At 39.6% G+C, this 20,397-nt stretch overlaps 2 protein-coding genes across 3 annotated transcripts in view; one reads left to right on the plus strand and one right to left on the minus strand.

Moving 5' to 3' along the window:
- Positions 1-22: 22 nt before the first annotated feature.
- Positions 23-4,626, minus strand: LOC108019121 (protein FAM151B). Of its 2 annotated transcripts, none has more exons than XM_017086850.4 (4): positions 4,473-4,626; positions 1,313-1,525; positions 1,016-1,257; positions 23-701 (listed from the first exon to the last, which is right to left on the minus strand). In XM_017086850.4, the coding sequence occupies exons 1-4, from the start codon at positions 4,555-4,557 to the stop codon at positions 138-140; spliced, it is 1,104 nt and encodes a 367-aa protein (XP_016942339.3). In that variant the 5' UTR covers positions 4,558-4,626; the 3' UTR covers positions 23-137. The 2 variants fall into 2 exon arrangements, with proteins under 2 accessions (XP_016942339.3, XP_016942340.3); XM_017086851.4 differs by lacking the exon at positions 4,473-4,626 and adding an exon at positions 1,628-1,813.
- A 1,558-nt stretch (positions 4,627-6,184) lies between these two features.
- Snoo (Sno oncogene) overlaps positions 6,185-20,397 on the plus strand; it is a 94,576-nt gene continuing 80,363 nt past the window's right edge. The window contains exon 1 of the mRNA XM_017086834.4: positions 6,185-8,274. Coding sequence (XP_016942323.3) covers positions 7,276-8,274 — 999 coding nt within the window. The 5' untranslated portion in view covers positions 6,185-7,275. The remainder of the gene's footprint in view (positions 8,275-20,397) is intronic.

Raw genomic sequence — 20,397 nt, forward strand, 5'->3', positions numbered from 1 at the left:
TTGAAGAAAATAAAATAATATATATATTAAAGTAAAACTCTTTATTACACACATTACTAAGTTTACGATCTTGCACCAAATTTCTTAATTTGCTTTGACAGTTGTACCTACATATTTGAATCACTTAGTGAACACTATTATATCCGCTGCAACCAGCTGGACAAAGCCCAAAAGCAGAGGCTGACGAAGCTAAAGCTGAACAGAGACTTGAAGGTGCTGGCTCCGTTGCCTGGATTTCCCAGATCCAATTGTGAGGCCAACTCCTCCGGCACGTCCAAGTACACTCGTTCCAGCCCGAAGCCGAAGATCAGCTGGCGCAACTTATCCACATCCACATAGTCGCCGGCGGATGACCATATGGTCAGTGTGCTCTCGTTCGTCTCGTTGACCGCGGCTACCAGTCGGTGCAGTTGCTCCTGGCTGTTGGCTGCGATTCCGGCGCGCACGGGAAAGGTGATGCCCTGGCCAGTGGAGAGGACATTGTTGGCGGTCAGGGACTCTAGCATGGCATCACATTGGTCCTGCGTGTACTCGCCCTCCCGGAAGTCGGCGCCCCAGTTGGTTGTCCAGCCGATGGAGAGCGCCGCCTTCTTGTAGCGCATGCAGCCGGCGAAGAAGCGATCCGCGTCCACAGGCACGGTTTTGTTCTGATCTACGGGACCACTTAGGATGTCGGCGTTCATCCAAATGGGGTAGGTCATCTGCAAAACAGGGAGAATCATTAGGTACTTGTATAAATGACATTCGCATTTAACAAGTTAAACGGTTGCATAATCTGCACTCTTCTGTCATGCTAGTTGAGTTGAGTTAGTTGCTAACAGTTCGTTGTCAACGTTGTATTTCTAGTAGAATACTATTTTTAAAAGGTGAAAAACGTTAACATTTAATTTTAATTTTTTTGGTTAGGCAATATAATAAATTTTTCTTTCTGGCAGTTTAAAGAAATTTAATTATACAAATAAATTTAAAATAAATAAGTTTAACCCGTGAAGAATGTAATTGTTTCTAAACTCACGTTAGGAATACTCTCGTCGAGAATGTCGAGGGAGCCCTCAAAGACCTCGATCGATTTGAAGTCGAGCTTGACTCCCTTTTCCTGGCCCTCGTGATTCCGGTTGAATTCCGTGATCCGGTTAAGGAATTCCGATAGCGAGAGGTCGGAGACGATTGCTGGCGGATGGGCCATGACGGGCATGTCCTCGCCCTCGCCATTTAGTTTGCCCAGGACAATGTCCGCCTCAATAAAGTCGATGTTAGCTTTGAAGGAGGATTCGCTTGAGATATGTATGTTATGATATCAGGGTGCTCTTACCGGTTTCTGTGAGGGCCTCTTCCAGCAGCTGTTGACTGTTGACCGCATGGGCCCAGGTTATGGCTGTCAGGTTTGTGCCCCATACCCTCACCATATCCGAATCTTCCAGCAATAAATGTAGGACCTGGGGATCGGCTGGCGTTCTTTGCCCGCCCACTTGGTACTGATAATTGCTGCCGTTCAGAGCAGCCCCATTGATTTTGGCCACGAGCACTGCGAGTGGGCGAATAATACGGCATTAATATTCCATAATTGAACAATGGGACGCGCAGAGGGCATTATATGAGCGATAGATAAGCCCATTGGCTTCCTTACCTTACTTATAACTGGCACACAGTGAAAGACGAAGCAATACAATGCCAATATACCAATTTGTTTACTTCTCTGTGGGCATGTGTGCGTGAATGGAGGGAAATTGATGTTGTGATTATTATTTATGGCAGCGCTCCGTTCTGCTCTTACACTTTCACCGAATGCTGTAATGCAACTGCACAACAATGATTCGCTTCAACTTGTCGGCGGTTCTAAGGCGCAGACGCGGAGAGCAAACAGAAGTGAGAATAACGAGAAATGAGGTCTTGTGAACGCCGAAGCTCATACACCCTTTCCCTGCTAGCGAATGGGCGATAGTTATCACTTCACACCAACTTCTGGCAGATAGAAACACCATATAGGTAACACACTTTACAATACAAATTATACATCTATCGCGAAGAAGTCACTTCCTAGTCACTTCTGGACGATATAAGACGGTAGAACAAAATTATTGCGAAAAAACTATCTTTAAAATTACTTCTAGAAATTGAAAAGAAGATGTAAAGGAAAGCAAAAAACAGCGCTCACGCGTTAAAAGGAGGTTATGATAATTTTCCGTTATCCCTTTGTTTTTTAAAACTCCTCGGTCTCCCATGACCCATTTTTCGTTCAAGCAACATTTTGTTTGGAGATTTGTCTCAAATTTTGGATGCAGGAAAGTATTAATTGTATTCTTAAATGTTATCCATAAATTAACTATTGAAAAAAGTAATTGGTTTATTTTTTATTATTTATATTATTAAAATTAAAAATAAAATTGAAACTATGAAAATTTAGAAATGAGTATTGTTTTAAAATCAAAAACAAAAATCTCATACATATGTACATATGTATGTACATATGTATATTACACAATAATAACTTTTAATTTCTGGGACATTCCTATCCGACGCATTTTGACGCAACTTAGCCCCATAGCAAGTGCATATTTTTAAACATTTTTGTTGCAGTCTTACTTTTATTAGTAATGCACACATTTTTAGATTCTTCCTTCGAAAGAATTCTTAAGGAATTATCTCCAAATGCTGCCCATCGACACTTTAGTCGATTTCCGAGAATTGTACCAAAATTTACATATGCCGTTTACGGTAACCTGATAAAAATGTAAAATCTTGGAGAACGCGATGTTTCGGCGTTTACGAGGCTGGCCCTTAAACCCGACGGACAAGCTTCATATATCCTCCACTTATTTGATTATAAAAGATAATGCCTCCAAGTTTATTATTATTTTGACTGAACAAAAAACCATTTTGGTTTCTGTGTTTTTAAGAAATGGCGTTTAGTAAATTTCACAATTTAACGGAGCTGGACATAAATAAAATGGTTCAGCAGCATTTCTTGCATGCCAGGGACCGACATGCCGACAAGCGGCTAAAGACCACATAAAAAAAATAAATACAATAAAATACGTAAAATAACCATTCTTTTTAATAAATATTATCTGACTGGAAGGCTATTTTAGGTATCTTACAAGTGTCTCTAAAGTCACTTCTGAGTGAGAAGGGAGTCACTTCCGCGTTCCGCGATAGAAAATGCTTGCAGGGTAACCTGAGTTAGAATAAAAATAATTCAACTGACAAACACTTAATTATTTCAATGTTTCTTTGCTGTCCTTGTAGAAAAATGAAGTTGATATCAAGTTATGAAAATCCCACTGCATCTAAATATCTTAAAGTCGCTTTAATCAACAACCAAATTTCTTTAATCAAGAACCATTTTTATTTATATTCATTTGTTAAGAATATTTAATATGGCTTTAACTTAAAAGTAGATTTTTTTAATATATATTTTAATTTTTTTTAAAAGTTGTTATAGTTAGTTTTATTTCTTTTCATATGCCTATCCTCATACAATGACTTTCCAAACTTATACAAAGGAATTATTTTGCCTTCTTATGAGATGGAACTAACGACCACAAACTTATAATGCAAATACACTAACCGCTAGGTCAGCTAGCATTCTAATACGAAATGGGAAAAGCGCGAACATGAAGTTCATTATAGAGGTGGTGAAAATAAAAATATTTGCAGACTATCGCTTCATGGGCTCTATTCAAATTCAAAGTCGCTAGCCCTATACGCGCTAGGCCACGCTGCATTCCGAATTTGATTACAAGTTAGGATTAACTTTTTCTTAATTTTAAAACGTTTGTTCTGATTTTAAGATTTTTTTTCTTATTTCAAGAATAAGATGAAATAACAAAAACGTTCTTAAATAAAGAATTTGGTATCTTATGTAAAATTATATTAAAAACTACCAAGTAAAGGGCTGTAGCTAACACAGTAGTTAAATGGGACTAACCTATCGAGTTGGCGATTTGACCCATTAAATAGTTACTCTTACGTAATATGGTAACGTAAAGTATCTATTATTGTAGTTATCTAACTAACTTGCTAACTATATTGTATGGTATATATGTATATAACATTTTTAAATTTACTTCATACAATCATACGTCACTAGCATGGTAATTTATAAGCAAAATAAAAAAAGTAAATTTAAAACTGCCCTTTTCAAAACTTAGTTCATCTTACACCTTTTAGAGGTATGGTTTGTACTTGCCTTTTAGATACACACATGTAGTATATTTTATTGTGAGCAATCATAGTTCCAATTTTAAGATCACACACCTCTCTCCACTATGAAAAACAAGAACTATATCTAACAGTTGACACTTATAACAATGACAATATAATATTCCGCATTTCCATATTCACTAACAGCGTTCACATATGTAGGTATACCGGCCCGTAAAAATGTGAATTCCTTTTTGAAGGGTATATGTAATAATGGAGAGAGACAAATGAGGCAGATGAAGTGTGGATTCAATTGCGGAGTGCGTTACCAAGTAGTAGTGACATCAGTAGAGCAAAATTTGTTGAACCCCCGTTCGTAGAGGACTCATTGTGTTTGCAGAACTTCAGCAACATCTTCGAACCGCAGTTAGATAAGAACTAAACCGGTCGAACGTACGATGTGTTTAGTTAGTCTTATCGACGGCTCTTGCCGATTTGATTATATTTTGATTAAGCATTGTAAACTGGTCTTGCTATTTCGTCCACTTATTGTAAAATCTAATCTTTTAAGTGCGTACGTTATCCGTTTGCCCATAGCGAAACTTTTTCTGAAATATTTAAATAAAAATATAGAATACAAGGAATTAAAAATATACCTCCATTGAAAGCAGTATCTGGTCCGTGTTTACTTACTTAAAGATTGGCAATTTTAGAGTTTTGGGATAGAGGTTTCTTGGACATCGCTATTCTAATTAATTAATTATTTGCACTAAGAAGTTACTCCACATTTTGTATCGTTAAAATTTAAAACAATCCGCCATGTGTGTTGGCATACAAGCAAAATGCCAAAACGTAACACGCCATCTACAACTTTGGGAAGAGCGAATCTACTCTGTTAGTATTAACAGATCATATGTTCTGTTATGGGCAAAAGAGCGGTGTGCCGCTTTGAAAAGACCTTTAAAAGAAAACGACCCTGTCGCTTGGCTAGTTCGTACCGATGATTCTCTTAAATTTTTTGCACTCTTTTGGCGGGATTTTTAAATTTCCTTGCCAATGTTATTTTCTCAATTTTACTTCAAGCAATAATCGCATTTCAAAGTTATATTATATAATAGTATAAATATAATAGTAAACGCTGCCCAGCCATCTAATTGTCAATTTTACCTATCAAATAGTTACCCTTACGTATTACGTAAACGTAAGGTTTACTATAAAAATGGTTATGTAACTATAAAAATGGTAAAATGGACCCCAACCCATGTATTGTATTTAAATAACTTTTTGTCCAACCCAAAAAATATAGTTTGCAAAATTTTTTGTAGTAAATAGGAGCTTGTAAAATTGATAAAGATATTAAATAAATTTATAGATAAGTCAAGTTGACATGGTAATTTAAAAGCAAAATAAAAATATAATCTTTAAATTGCAAATTGCACAGAAAGCAAGAACAAATACATACACAACCATTCATAATAGTAAAGTACAATTTTTTATAGTTACTAAACTATCTGCATTGGTCAATATTACCAACCAAATTTTTTTGTGCTTAAGGCAGGACTCGACTCTTGACTTGCCAATTAAAATCATCTGATTCATTTAAAGTGAACAGCCCAAGGACGCGTTGCTTTCACCAACTAAGGATCCGGCGGCTTTTCTGTAGGGAGTTCCTAGGGAGTTTAATCTTTCAATGCCCAAAATACAGCCAAGTACATACATACACGTGTATTTATTAATATGCTTGCACAATATACGTAACTGTTATAAAAAAGTGTAGAATGATTGTTTTCAAATATAAAAATAAATAAATAATAAGAATGATATATTTTCTGGTGGAGATCCCGAACATGATGCCGAAATGGGGTCGCAATGCCTAACAGCGCGCCACCCAATAAAATTAAGAGTGCTTCGCGCCAAGAGAGCAGTCGACGGCAAAGAGAACGTAAGCTCGAATTCGGCGTACTTTCGAGTTCGAAATCGGCCGGCAGTGCTTCGAGTCTCCATCGCATCGCGTATACGTTCGCAGCGGTTTGCATTTAAAAATTTTCTCGCTCTCAAACCGTTCGGACGTGTCGCTCTCCGTGCGAGGGTGTGTGAGTGGCGAATAAAAATATCGAGGAAAAAGCTCGCACGTGCGACGCTTGCAAAAAGTAATAGGAAATATATATTTTGCGAGGAGGGGGCCCTGCGAGGCGGAATCCAAATAAATATTCGATAACGAGTGCGAAAATAATTTGCAAGCGCAAAAAGATTTATAAATAGTGCAACAACAACAGCAACGGCATCGGCAGCAGCACAATAAAGAATTTGTCAGGCGGCGTTTGTTTTTGTTCTCCCTCTCTCTCCCTCAGTCGCACTCGCTGCCTGCTGGCCGCTCGCCTCTCGCCTTCCGTCTCTGTCTGCCGGCCTTCGTCGCGTGTGTGCGTGTGTCGCCGCGTATCCGTGAGTGAGTGTGTGCAGCGCAAAGATAAAAAAGTTGAGAAATTGAGATATACGAAATGAAATACAAAAATTCAACTTAAGAAATTGCGCCGAAGAGAAATTAATTTATGGCGAAAATTTAATAAGTGCAGGGCATAGGAAAAGTGCGCACAAGTTTTACACCGCCGACAAACGCCGGCCGATATATATTTCTATAAATACGACTGAAATAATATCGAAATATTCTAAACACGCGACAAAGTAAAGAAAGAAAATCCTGTGAGTGTGCCTGTGTGTGAGCTGAAATGCCGTCGGCAAAATGCTAGATGTTAGTTAAGCTAGCTGGCAAAATCAAACAAAACCAATCAACAAATGTGCCAAATTGTTAGGTAAAGGAACCGGACAGATGGGAAAATTAGCCTAGAACCACTGGCAATGCAAGTAATATGGATCCCAATCGTAGTTTGAATTAGAAATAATTACAAATTGTAAACCATTGGTAAAACACAAGACAGTCACATTTTTGCAGGGAATCCAAAGGATCTATTTTGATCTTAATCAGCTTCAAGAAAATGTTGCCTCCCTGAAGGAAGCATCAATATATCCATCAATCGCTTTGAAATAAAGAGGGTCACAATCGAAAACTAGGTAAAATGGACTACTAGTGCAGACCCAACGATCGAAACTTGGTTATCTAAAGTATCGCCCAAAATGACCGAATACGTGACGCCCATGATCAGCACCGTCTTGAAGAAATACCAGACGAGTGCCACCAAATCGCTCCAGGGTCCAGGACACACCCTAACAGCCGCCGGTGTCCTTGATATTGCCACCAATGGAAGAAGCGACAGTCCTGGCCTGGGCTTGTCGAACGGAAAGTGTCAGGCCTCCTCGCCAGTTGTGGCCCTGATAAAGAAGGAAATACTCAGCTCGCCAGAGCCCCAGGAACTCCATCATGAGTGCTCCTCGAGGGGCACGCCTCCTCAGATATATCCACCCGCCACGCCCCCCCGGGAACTCTCGCAGCCGATTCTATCCGTGGCTGATGCGGGTTGTGGAGAACTCTACGAGACGAAGCTGGAGGGAAAAACCATAGGATGCTTTTCCGTGGGCGGAGAAATGAGACTTTGCCTGCCCCAGTTTCTCAACAATGTCCTGAACGACTTTTCCCTGGAGCAGATCAACAGGATCTTCGATGAGCTGGGCATATACTGCTCGCAGTGCACGCCCGATCAGCTGGTGGAGTTCAAGGCCGCCAAGATCCTGCCGTCGGACGTCAAGGCCAGCGGGCTGATCACCAGAACCGACGCGGAGCGACTTTGTGCGGCTCTGCTCCACCGGTCGGACCGCAATAGCTACGTCCCGATCGAGAGCCTGGCCAAGGGAGCGCTGAGCTTCCACGTCTATCACAAGTGCTTTGGCAAGTGCGAGGGCATCTGCACCCCCGACATGTACTCGTACCAGAAGCCGACCTGCATCCAGTGCCTGGAGTGCGACGGCTGGTTCTCGCCGCAGAAGTTCGTGGGTCATGTGCACCGGAAGTTCGAGAACCAGACCTGTCACTGGGGCTTCGACTCCCGCAACTGGCACGACTACCTTCATGTGGCGCTGGACGTCGAGAGCCGCGAAAAGTACCAGATCATTCTGGATCAGCTGAAGGAGGTGGAGCTCAAGGAGAAGCAGCGGGAATTGGATCACAAGAAAAGAAAGGTGAGTTTCGATGGGATTTCTTGGAATGCAAGAAGAATTAATCATTCAAATCATGTTTATCTCCATCGATTTATTTTCTGCTCCATGCCTAGTTTCTGAATTATAAATATAATTTTTCGTTTCCCTTCTATACCACTCATTAAACACGATCTCAACTGTCAAGTGTTGCTATTGGAAATGTGTTCCCCTTGTTGGACAGGTCAACAATTTCCCAGAACGAAGGGGATTGTTATTAACTTGATAATCTCTTCGCCTTTCGTTCGCTCAATTATTGCTCTCCCCCATTCTTATGAACCACGTCCCCCAGCCAAGATCTTAATTTTAAATATAATTATGCATACGAACGAACGCCCCACGCCACAACAGCATAAGCGATACAAGTAAAAATATTTCAAAGGTGGCTACTGCGGCTCCATATTTGGACGGCGACGACGATTCCATTCACATTCAATTCGATCTTCTTTAACGACACTTTGTGTTCTCCGTCAAAAAGACACAAATAGTACAAAAACGCAACGCACAACATAATGCAAAAAGTATATACTATAAAAGCAAATTTCACCGCGAGCCATTTATAATGAATTCATAATAATTATATTTTCAATGCAGCTGCAATTTATGGCGCTGGTTCGGTGGTCGGGGTGTAAAACATTTTTTTCGGCTAGGCCATTTTTTCTGATTATTTATTTAAACTACTTAATTTTATGCTTAAACAGCGCTCGCGAAATATTTCCACGCAAAAACAATAAATAATACATTTTCCGCTGGAGAATTTTTGTGTTTTTTTGGATATGTTGTTGCCCAAATTGTTGTATAGCTGCCACTGCATTTTGCGGTTGCCAAAGCGTCTGCCGCATTTCGGCATGTTTGCCGCCGCGGCAGCGCAGCAACAAATGGAGCTTATTTTTAGCTTTTCGCTCAATTTATCTGCGGCCCGTCTGCGCCTTGTTTGAAGCCTGCGGACAAGATGCCTTTTTGCTGTCGCCGTGCGGGTTATACCCTGTAAGGGGTATCTCGGAATGGGGGCAAGGTGGAGTCATGTTGGGGCACAACAGCTCCAAAACAGCCACTAAACTAAACCAGATCCTGAGGCGTCTACATATTTTTTACATTTTTAGCTGAGTTTGTACGTCTTTTAAAATGTGTTTTCTGGTGTATTTATCTTAGAACTTACTTTAAAGTTGTTAGTCCATATTTTTATAGAAGGGTATTTCATTCTTCCGAACCCATCCACCCCTTTTTATTTACTTTTGTTCTGCGCTCAAACTGGTGTGTGTGCCATGAAAATCCGCTTCGACCAGCTTCAATGTTAAATATTCAGCAAATAATAATAATGAGCCAGTGCGAGCGAGACAGTGCGAGGGTGCGAGCGGGATGGGCTGCTGAGCGGGGGAATGGGGTGGGGATCTGTGCGAGGGGGTAGCAACAAAAATAAATCGCAAACCGGTTGCCAACATTGTCTGTGAAGTCTCTGTACTTTGCTCGAGGTTTTCGTTTTGGATTTGGTCTGGGCCCTCGTCTCGTTATGGGATGTGGATGTGTTTTCCGTCTGGCAAAGTCGGATCCAATCGGATCGGTCGTATTGGATCGTATCTGAGCGGAGCCCATGGAATCCCTGGAGCGGGAACGGGAATGGCAGGGGAACTGAAGTCAAAGTCGCAGAAATAACAAAACAAACGGCTTGCGGCACATTTGCAGCGCAAAAAAGAACAGATCAAAACGGAGATTATAAGAGAGCAGAACAGTACTTTCGATCACCAAAAAAAAGCAAAACAATCAACATATTGGGTAACAATTGAATTTCAAAAAATTATAATCCGAAAAAACCATAACATTTTATTCATTACAAAGCATAACGAGTAAATCTAAGTACACATCGACACAAGGAAATATGTTTGTTTATTTAAGGAATATTTTCATATGTATCATTGTTTATTGGTTATGTAATCTATACACACAATAAACTTTTAGGTAAAATGTACCAATATAATAGTTGAGTGTTTCCTACCTATCGAATTGTCAAATCGACCAACGAAATAGTTATTCATCCCAACAAAAAAATACACAAAATTTACCATTTTATGGTAGTTCTACTATTAAATATAAATAGTCACCAAAGCAAGAATAAAATACACGTCACTATTTTTAATAGTTGTTAACCTTTTCCTACAGATACGTATCTATTGGTCCAAAGTTTCCAACCCTATACAGTATACATATTTTTAATCAGGATCACTAAGCGAGTTGATCTAGCCATGTCTGTCCGTATGAACGCTGAGATCTCGGAAAACATAAAAGCTACAAAGTTGGGATATAGCATGCAGATTTTTAAGGTTCTTACGCAGCGCAGGTTTCAGCAGGGTGCTACAAACGATTATAACGCTAAGACTTGTATAGCGTCAACATATTTGAAGATTTTGCAAAAGTGTAAATTGAAATTGAATTTATTGATCAATACCTATGTAAATGCTTAGAATCGTACCAATCACATTGTTTTTTTTTATAATTCTGACTAACTAAGTATATCAGGCTTTGACATAGTCAGTAGCACCTTTACCGCCCGCTAGGTACCAGCGCGCTATTAGAAATGCCTTGGAATTTTATTTTATTTGAAATTAAAAACAGAGTAACGGGTATCTGATAGTCGAAGCACTCGACTACTTTTTTAAAAATGTGGGCGCCATAAACTTGTGCGGTTTTTGGACGTTAGAATGGGCGTGGCACCCTTCTTAAATAAAGTTGAACTGCGTGTTGCTTAATCCAAACTTTTTAGCCGAGATCTCTGCGTTCATACTGACGGATTGACTCTACTGACTCACCTAGTGATCCTGATAGTTGATCATGGGGTCGGAAATGTTTCCTCCTTTCTGTTACGTACTACGAGTAACGGGTGTAAAAATTCAAATATAAAAGGTATATAATGGAAGGCGGCGCCATAAATAAAATGAATTTGTCAGCTTTTAATCAACATTTCGACTTTCACTGCTTCGCTCCTCTTATACTCGCTTGTATAAAATCTGTCGCCAGAGTTTAACTTGGACTTTGCTATTAAGTCTAAGAATTTCGATTTCGGGTCGCAAATTTTGGAATTTCATGTTTTGAAATCAAGCTTATTTGTTTATTATGGCGGCGCCAACAGGTTTATGTTTTTTCTTTTCGTAACTGTTTTGTTATTTTTCTGCATTGTTTTTATGGATTTCGTTTTGCTCGCCTATCGTTCACAAATTTTTAAATTTATGCTAATCTCTTTTATTAACCTTTTTGTGTTTGCCGTTGTCATTCATCGTGTTTTTCTGGTTGAATTGGTTGAATCCAGTGGAAAGCACGTTTCTGAACTTAAAGAAAAAACTCCTAGTATGTTTTTTAACGCCTTATCAATGTTTTTGGGCAATTTTTTGATAAGGTTTGTGCTCTGTCGACCACGTTTTTGCAAAATCCAAAATCGAGTCAGGGTTTTCTTTTATTTTTCCATCTAGCTAAGATTAAGTTGAGTTCACTATTGATAAGAAACGGCTGAAGTTTATGGGCTCATGTCGCCGGCTTTTACGAGGCGTATTAATATTTTATGAACGCGCATACGCCATGTGGGGCCATCATAAAATACAAATGAAATTCCCTTAATTTTCTTTTGATTTAAAAAATTGAATTCCAAGCAGATCTGTCTCTTTTTACATCTGCTAATTGATAAATCATGGAGCATGTGTGAAAAGAAATTGAATAATCTGGAATGAATAAAAGTAAGCGATGTTCGATTAGAAGGAGGATTACACAAGGCTATTAATATAATTTATATAATTAATTGTGGGAAATTTGAGTGTCTAATCTATTTATAAACATTTAGTCAACTAAAATACAGTCAGCTCTAGTATAAGTAAACATACATTATACATTTGTAAAATCGGTCTTTTGTTACTCCGATCGTCAAGTTATTTTATAAAATAATAGATTTCCGATAACCTATCCATTTAATCTATTTTAATCTATGTAATAGTTCTTTTTCACCTCCCTTTTTTGAATAAGAGGAAATCTGAAATAATTTCATCTTAAATAAGCCGAGCAAAAAACATCGACTTAACCTGATGGATCTGCCTTATCTCACTCCCTGTACAATATATTACCCCGCCGGGTTTTCGCATTTTCCAGTTCTCTGTCTCAGTTTTTCTTCCCCATTTTCCTCTTTCCTACTGCCAACTGTCAGTTGGCGATTTGATAAGCGCGATAAGCTAAGAGCGATCTTTTCAGTGCCTCCCAGCCGGACAGCACTGCCCCATTACCCCTTCTCCTGGCCCTCTGTTAGCAATAGATTGGACTGTGGGCAGGTCTCCAGACTGAACTTTTCCCAACCCACCCAACTTGTCATGTGATGTTTGCTTGTTCTTTCGCTCTGCTGATCTCTGCTGTTCTCCTTGCTGTTTTTCATTCTTTATATGTGTTTTTTGCCATATTATTATTAGCAAAAACTTACGACACACGACAAGGCAGAGAAAAAGGAAAACAGTGGTTGCTCGTAAAGAAATACCCTTAAAAAACAATTATTCAAAAATATTTGGACTAAAATATTGAATTATTATGTTTGTGTTGTATAGGTAACATTAAGAACTAGAGGACTGATAAAAAAATACCTACGTTAATAATATTTAAATTATAGATTTTCCACTATTATACTGGTACAAATAAAAGATCTAGAACGACTTATGAAAATTATTATGTGGATAGATACAATAACTAAATTTGTCACATACCACTGTACCACTTTTCCATACTGAAGAGGGTGCGGCCTTCTAACTAGTCGCGATTTAGGAGGAGCAGGACGTTTCAGGAGGGCGGGAGGGATTCGTTAGTGTGGAAGGTGTATTTCTGCTCCGAACATCGTTTTGCTTTTTTGCATACATTTATCGGCGCCGTTCTTGCTCTCCTGGCAGTTCCTAGAGTTGTAGCCTCGGTTGTTTTCCTCGTAGTTGTTGTGTTTGGTGCCTGGGACAGGTGTGTGCCGCAGTCGGCTGTCCCGCTCTAAAGTCTTCTTTTTCATAGACAACCTTTTTTATGCGTTGTCTATCGCAGATCTTACATCTAAATAGGCTGACGTCGTCGTTGCTTGTTATTGCAGTTCTGTTCGAGGGCAGAAAACCCCTTTTCGCCCAACCTTCCCTCAGCTGTTCCGCCCAACAACCTGATTTCTAGACCCGTCTCGAGATCTCTTTCGGCCGACTCCCCCTTTTCGGTATCTACTTTTTAACAAATCATTCTCATGTTTACTTTAATTAAAGCTCACATATTAAATTTGATCTTTCGATTTCGCTATTGTTGTTTTGCATATTCAGTTGCTCCGGAGTAAAGAGCAAAAATTAGTGAAAATATTTAAATAGCCTAAACGTGTTTTTACAATTTATTTAGTCTCGAAAATAGACAAAAAAATGGTGAGAGGCTGAGTACGATGAAAAGGTGATAATTATTGCGTAAATGTTGTTGTGTATTTTCTTTTTAGTACTTGTATTGTAGGTTAGAACATGCTTAATAATTTAATTAAACTTTAAAAAAATAAACATTCATAGTTTTATGGTGCTTTAAAAAATTGTTAATTAAAAAAAAAATTAATTAAAATTTTTTTGTTTATTTAAAAACATTTAAATTTTAAAGGTATTTAACGAATTTGTAAATTAAAGGTAATTACAAATAATGAATTATTAAAGGGAATTCTTCGACTTGCAGTTTCGAACGTTTTCTACGCATTATTCAACCAGGCAATCCATTGACCTCGTTCTGATCTCGTTCCCATTGTTAATTGCTACTGTCGAATAGGCATAGCGAATTTCTAAGCAATCGTATTTGTTTATATATTCATTTATATAATATTCAATCATTTTCTTTTGCTATAGACTCGGCCATCTGAGCTGATAATTTCGAGCAATAACGAGGTCGCCCCGACTGGGCGGTTTTCTTATCAGGTGATTTTACTCTCCGGATCCAGAGTATATATCAGTGGCTATTTTCGTTATCGCTCCAGTCGCGCACCCCTCTCTCTTTTCCCGATCCCCTGGTGCAGATCTCCCTGCTCCATTATCCAGCTATCTAGACCGGGGTCAGCATTAACCCACGTCTAAGCGTCTTATTCTCCGGCAGACGTGACAAAATTTGCATGGCGATTAAATCGGTAACCCGCTGTCTTTTTCGCCCTGTCTAGCCCTGTCTCTGTCTTTACCTTATCTTGAATCTCTGAGCTTTGGGCCAGCATTTTTTCTGCTTTGCGCATTGTTTACCAGCGATTTCCTAGTGTCATTTCCCATCTTTCCCCAGTCGCTTGTCCAGCATTTCCGTCGGAGGTAGTCGGTGAAAAGTCGGGAACTGAAAGGGGAAATACACCGAGAAAATAAGAACACCTTGATAAATTAAGGCTTTGAAAAATAATTGATAACATATTTTTTAAGTTGTATAACAATGCCCTATACCTCGTAGTTCTCCAAAAACATAGTACCCAAAAAAAGGACATGGGACTATAGGATATATAGAGATCCGATGTGTACATATAGCACATCAAATTTTTCTTCTGTGCAGAAAGGAGGTGGTGAGCAGGGGGAGGCTATGGTTAAACAGTTTACACCTGGCACAGGTGACTGGCAATGACGACTTGCTTCACTGGTTAGGTTTGCAAAAATAAGAAAACTAAACTGGAAGGGGTTACTAGTCTGGTTTTGGTTCTGGGTCTTGAACTTGTTTGCTTCCTTCCTATTTGCTTAACGGTCTCCCCGCCCCTTTCCCCCTGTATCTATTTTATTCGACTCCCCTAGCCAAGTGCTTTTCTTCTCAACAATCATCGCTAATTGAGCAGGCCAAGCGAAGACTAATAACAATTCACATTTTCGTTATAATGGCTGTTCGGCCCGTAATTAGTTTGACAATTTTTGCAATAATTTTGCAAATTAGAGAGGAAAGAAAACAGTATGGGTTGCATTATAGCGCCTCTATAGAAGCCATGTATGACACTAATAAAAGAAAAGTATGTATTTTAACAAGATTTCAATAAAGGTACATTGTGAGCAATAAGATGCCAACTTTCTATATATGTTTTTTATATTCATCTTTAAGATAAGCACAAAATATTCGAAAAGTGTTGCGTTTTAAAATAATATATTTAAATATTTTGCATTGTTAACTACTTGATCTAAAAAAGTTTTAGGAAATACACACAAAACGTATTATGTTCTCCTGAAAATGTGGTTCCCACGCTATGGAATTCCCTTTCCAAGTATACAACTGTTTGCCAAATTGTGCATACCGAAAGCGAAAATTGAGATTAAAATCAGTGAATGATTGGCCAAATAATTAATTTGATATCTTCTGGCCTCCATTGGGCTTATGCCAGCCCACTTGGAAACATAATCGCACAATTGTAATATTTGATTGACAGCTGGTGTAATTTAAAACTTGACATTCGTTTTATAGGGCAGTCTGATAATGATGATGCATGATCTAGCTTCTTGATTTCCCGACCTCCCCCACTTTCCGCCCTGCTATCTGTCTCGTTTTCAGCCGGCTTACATCTTAATCTTTATCCCCGCTTTTCCGCAGCCTCAAAACTTTCACACGCGATGTGCGATGACGAAAGAATCAACGAAAAATTCTATAACAATTGTCGATTTGTGTTTTCCTCTTTTTGTTGGCTGTTTTGAGTTTCAGCGGCTACTCTTGTTGAGCGCTCAGAGAAATTCTAGACGCTTAAATGTCATTGTTGTCGTAGGTGTTGCTGCGGGTCTCGCGATGTTGTTGCCGCTGTCACTGTTGCAGCCGCTTGTCAGTGCGCATGAGCGAACATTGAGCAGCGGCAAAAATAGTAGGAGCTACGCCAGGCAGCAAAAAACACACAGAAAAATAATCAAATTCAACTTGCACTTGTTAATAAATCAAATTTTAAAATAACCTTGAAATATATCATATATTTGTCTTTATTACGTATACCCTTATACATATCTTCGGATTTCTAAAAATGTACAAAAGTAAAAACAGTCATTTTATTCAGTTTAATAAACCAATACAAATAGGCAATCCAAACTTAAAACACCTATGGTTAGTGTTAGATTTTTAAAATACAATTTATACCCAACAAAGCCTGTAATTTCTTTGAGTGCATCAACAAAGTCAACGTCAATTGTAAATTTCGCGCGACACGGCGGCAGAAAGCAACAACATCAGCAGAGCCAGCGCAATTTCCCTGCCTGCCGAACACCCACCACCCACCACCCACCCCTGAATTTCCACCTGGTAACTCGGCTTGTTGTAAATGATATCGTCGTCACACCAATGCAAATACTCGTACTCCGACAGAAGCATATGCATAGTGACTGCCGCACTCCGGTTACTGCTGCCTTGCCCCCCCTCCTCCCACTCGGCCCGCCCACCCCCTTTCACGTACCCATTTTCCTTCCAATTCGATTCGCCACAAAATGCAACAAACCACAACAACACTAGCAGGAGGGACTACAATAACAAGAACGATGACGGTGCTTATACACTTTATCAGCAATCGGGCAGTATGATATTGACATTGAAAAAATTAAAACAGGGTCAAAAAAATGTGCTTTAAAATGTTTTTGGGGAATTAATACACAAAACTTTCATTCAAACCCCTTTTTGAAGGATTAAAAAATGGGTTACGTCCTTCTTTTAATTTTCAACTGTTCGCTTTTAACTCAATCGTTTGTTGCTGTTTAATAAATCTACATTTACCTTCTTTAATTTTTATGGTATATCACAAGTAAAGCACTTGCAATAAGTATACCACTTTGAAAGATCTTTATTATTACTTACCTTAAAGAACTTATCAAACATTTTACAAACATTTTATCAAGCATTTTCTTAGTGCAAGTAATCTTAAATATTTTTATGGTTAGGATTTCTTCTTAGCATATTGTTGATCCTTTTTCAATTGATATTTTCTTACTCAATGGTTATTTGCTGCAAGGTTCATCCTTAATTTTTTGTATATCACAACATATTATACATTTAAACGATTTTCATAATCAGGATTTCCTTTTTGGGTAACATACATTTTATTCATTTTCTGCGAGTTGCTTAAAAAATGTATGATCTGAAAATGTTTTTATTTTTCATAGCCCACCAGAAACAATTTGTTCCCTCCAGGGCATTGAATCTTCGTTAATGGCGGTCGAATTAGTCATCTGTCTGAGAGCGGTTAGACCCTCTTTTGGGCCCCCGTGCGCCTCCTCCACCATCATTTGTTGTTGCAGTCAGCGAACTATAAAAATCGTACATTGTTGCGCCTCCCACTTGAAATCCCGCCTCCCCCATTGTTGCCTTGCATACTTTTCTTGCTTTAATTGGCGCACGCAAATTGTGCACATAACCTCAAAGTGGCTATGAGCCCGAACCCTCAAAACCCAACCGCTTTTCACCTTCCCGGCAAACCAAGCCTAACCCGAGCCCGAGTTGGTGATGATGATGGGAATGACGTAGACTCTCCATCTCTTTCGCATGCCATATCCCCATCTCTTTCGGACCAAACCCGGGGAGGTCTTTTGGAACGGGCACGCGACTGGCGACTTGCGATGTCGAGACACTCTGCTCGCCGCTTAATGAAATATTAGAAGCTGACGGGGCGACGAAGACGACACCCAAAGTGGGCTGAAAATGCAGGCGAAAAAGGGGGAGGTGCTATAGGAGGGTTTTTAGGGGTCTGGGGTTCTGGGGGTACCCAGATTCACGGCTGGTTCACGTAATTATAACGTAACGTGCACAAGAGACGACAATGTTGCCGGTGTGCTGGCTGCTTCTACTGGTGATGAGCACAGGGGTTGTGTTTTTGTAGCTGTAATTAATGAAACGTTGGCTGCACTCTCGTCGACTTTTCTCCCAGTCTTTCTTCTGTTTTTTATTAGCTATCCCGTCACTCAAAAAAATATTCTTAAAATTAGTCACATTTTTTGAAAATTATGGGTTCTTTTAGACAAAGTATCAATCTTTCAAATATTTAAAAAGTAAATATTGTTTGCTTTCGTATTTATTTGAAAAATGTTTATAATGGAGAAATGGGTATCCACTGATTTAAAAGTTTGGTTGGGATAGGCTTCAAAAGTTTATGTAATGGTTTTCATATTTGTATTTGTATTGTATTGTAAAGATCTTTTAGTATGTCCTACGAATTATTTAGTGATTGATTTCAAAAAAATTTGGTTAGTTATAACATAATATTAAAAGTTTATATCTAAAAGCTCGTTTTAAGTAAGCAGATTGAAGTTAGTCGGCACTAAAAATAGCAACCAAATTTTTAAGTTTTATAAGAAAGTTATTTTAAAGAAAAAATTTTTTTTAATATTTATTTCGAACACTACTTTCTAATGTTTTCTAGGGTGACTTTTTTTTAAGTGCCCGCTCACTGTTGTTTACGGAAACGTTAAGACAGCGCAAGCCAAGCAAGCGACCTCTTTATTGAGCCCTCACCCTACACTTTCCGCCGACCCCCCCGCAACCCCTCCCACTTCCTCTGGCTACCCATCACCACCCCCTTTTCCGCCCAACCCGCCCTGCTGTCGGGTGCTTCTTCTTTGCGCACTTGACGCCGCATTGTGCAATGTATTGACTTTTTACACGTGACAGGCAATTGACGAGTGCCCATTGTTGTTGCTGCTGCTGTTAGCTCGTGTTGCTGTTGCTGCCGTGCTTGAATTGCTGTTGCTGCTGCCGGCATGTGTCTGGGGCATCGCTCGTCTAATTGCTGCTGCTGTTGCAGTTGTTGCAGTTGTCTGACCCTTCGCCGGCACATGTATAAATTAATAATTATGAGTGGACTCAAGACAGAATCAATCGCTTAGGTTTTCTCGGGTGCTTTTCCGTCTGTTCTGGACAGACTTTTGACCCCACCGGCAGCAGGCACGCAAATTGCAGGTGTGAACTTGAGGTGCCAAATGCAACGGATGTTGCTACTGTTGCTGCTTCCTAGTAATTAATGTCTATAGACTTGATGGTTTCAAATCGTTGAATTAAAGGTTTGTTGCGAATTGTCGGGCCTACAAAATATGGAAAGATCTCTAGGAAAGTGTTTAAATATACCCAAGGGTAATATCATAAGGATTATGTTATTAAGTCAATAATTTTTTTGTTTTACAACATGTTGCGGATATTTCTAATCTTGTTGCGGTGCGTAAAATGCAAAATCTTCCCAATGCAGCTATATTCGCATTTCACCCAACATCTGCTGCTCTTGGTGAAAAGTGGCTAATGGAGCTGCCCCGGCAACAAGTTCAATTTTTTTGTCTTGCCCGCCGCTTGTTAAACTTCGGCAGTTGCCAGTTGCAACTTGTTGGCATTGCCTGTTTTAGTGCACAATTGTCGGTGGCCACGCCCCGAAAATCGCCTACTTTGCGCCTCAATTATGCCAATTGCCGCTGCAGCAGAGCCATGACCTTAAAAAGGCAGCATGGAAATTGTCTGAGTCGCTGGCTCGTTTCAGCCGCCGCCTTCGCAGCCCCACCCCTTTGGCCCCTTCAGATGCCCCCGCCCACCCCTCCGCTTTGAAAATGCTGCAGCTGTTTGATGTGCGTTGCTGTCGTCGCAGTTGCTGTTGTTGTCTGGCAATGGATTCGCCGTCTGCCGTCGGACCATTTGTGGCTGCACTCGGAGAAATCGGAAGTACCAGTATTTCATTTTTCATTTCCCAAATATACGTCTTTCTCTTATATTTTATGCTACATTTAATACTTATTTATTTAACAAATTGAAGCTAACTAAAATAATTATTTTTAAAAGAAAAGGTGCTGGAAACAAGAAAACGTCGACCCAATCCAAAAATGTTAAAAGTGGTTTACATTTGGAACGGTCCCTCTTTTTCTCCCAGTGTTCAGCTCGAGTTATGCAATTCCTAGCCAAACATTCGTCCGGCCAACAGAAGAAAGAGGGGCAGGGAAGGGAGAGCTGGCGAATTTTGGTTAAATATTTTAAGTGGTTCTTGCCATGCGCTCTAAGGTTGTCTCGAAACTTAACGCATTTGACCCACTAACAAAGAGGCAACAGTCGGCCGCACTACAGATGGGGGAAATGTTGGCCAAGGAGAGGGTGAACGGGCGGGAAAACGGACCACCAGACCAGACCGACCATGGCCAAGCAATTTTCCAT

This window comes from Drosophila suzukii, chromosome 2L (genome assembly GCF_043229965.1).
Source record: "Drosophila suzukii chromosome 2L, CBGP_Dsuzu_IsoJpt1.0, whole genome shotgun sequence".
Classification (NCBI taxonomy): Eukaryota; Metazoa; Arthropoda; class Insecta; order Diptera; family Drosophilidae; genus Drosophila; species Drosophila suzukii.

Excerpts from the sequence above, each read along its gene's own strand:
- LOC108019121 (XM_017086850.4), bottom strand. The coding sequence starts at position 4,557 with ATGTTGCTGAAGTTCTGCAAACACAATGAGTCCTCTACGAACGGGGGT. Across the intron at positions 1,526-4,472 it reads ACTGATGTCACTACTACTTG|TGCTCGTGGCCAAAATCAAT; the intron begins GTAACGCACTCC and ends GCCCACTCGCAG. Across the intron at positions 1,258-1,312 it reads AGAGGCCCTCACAGAAACCG|CTAACATCGACTTTATTGAG; the intron begins GTAAGAGCACCC and ends CCTCCTTCAAAG.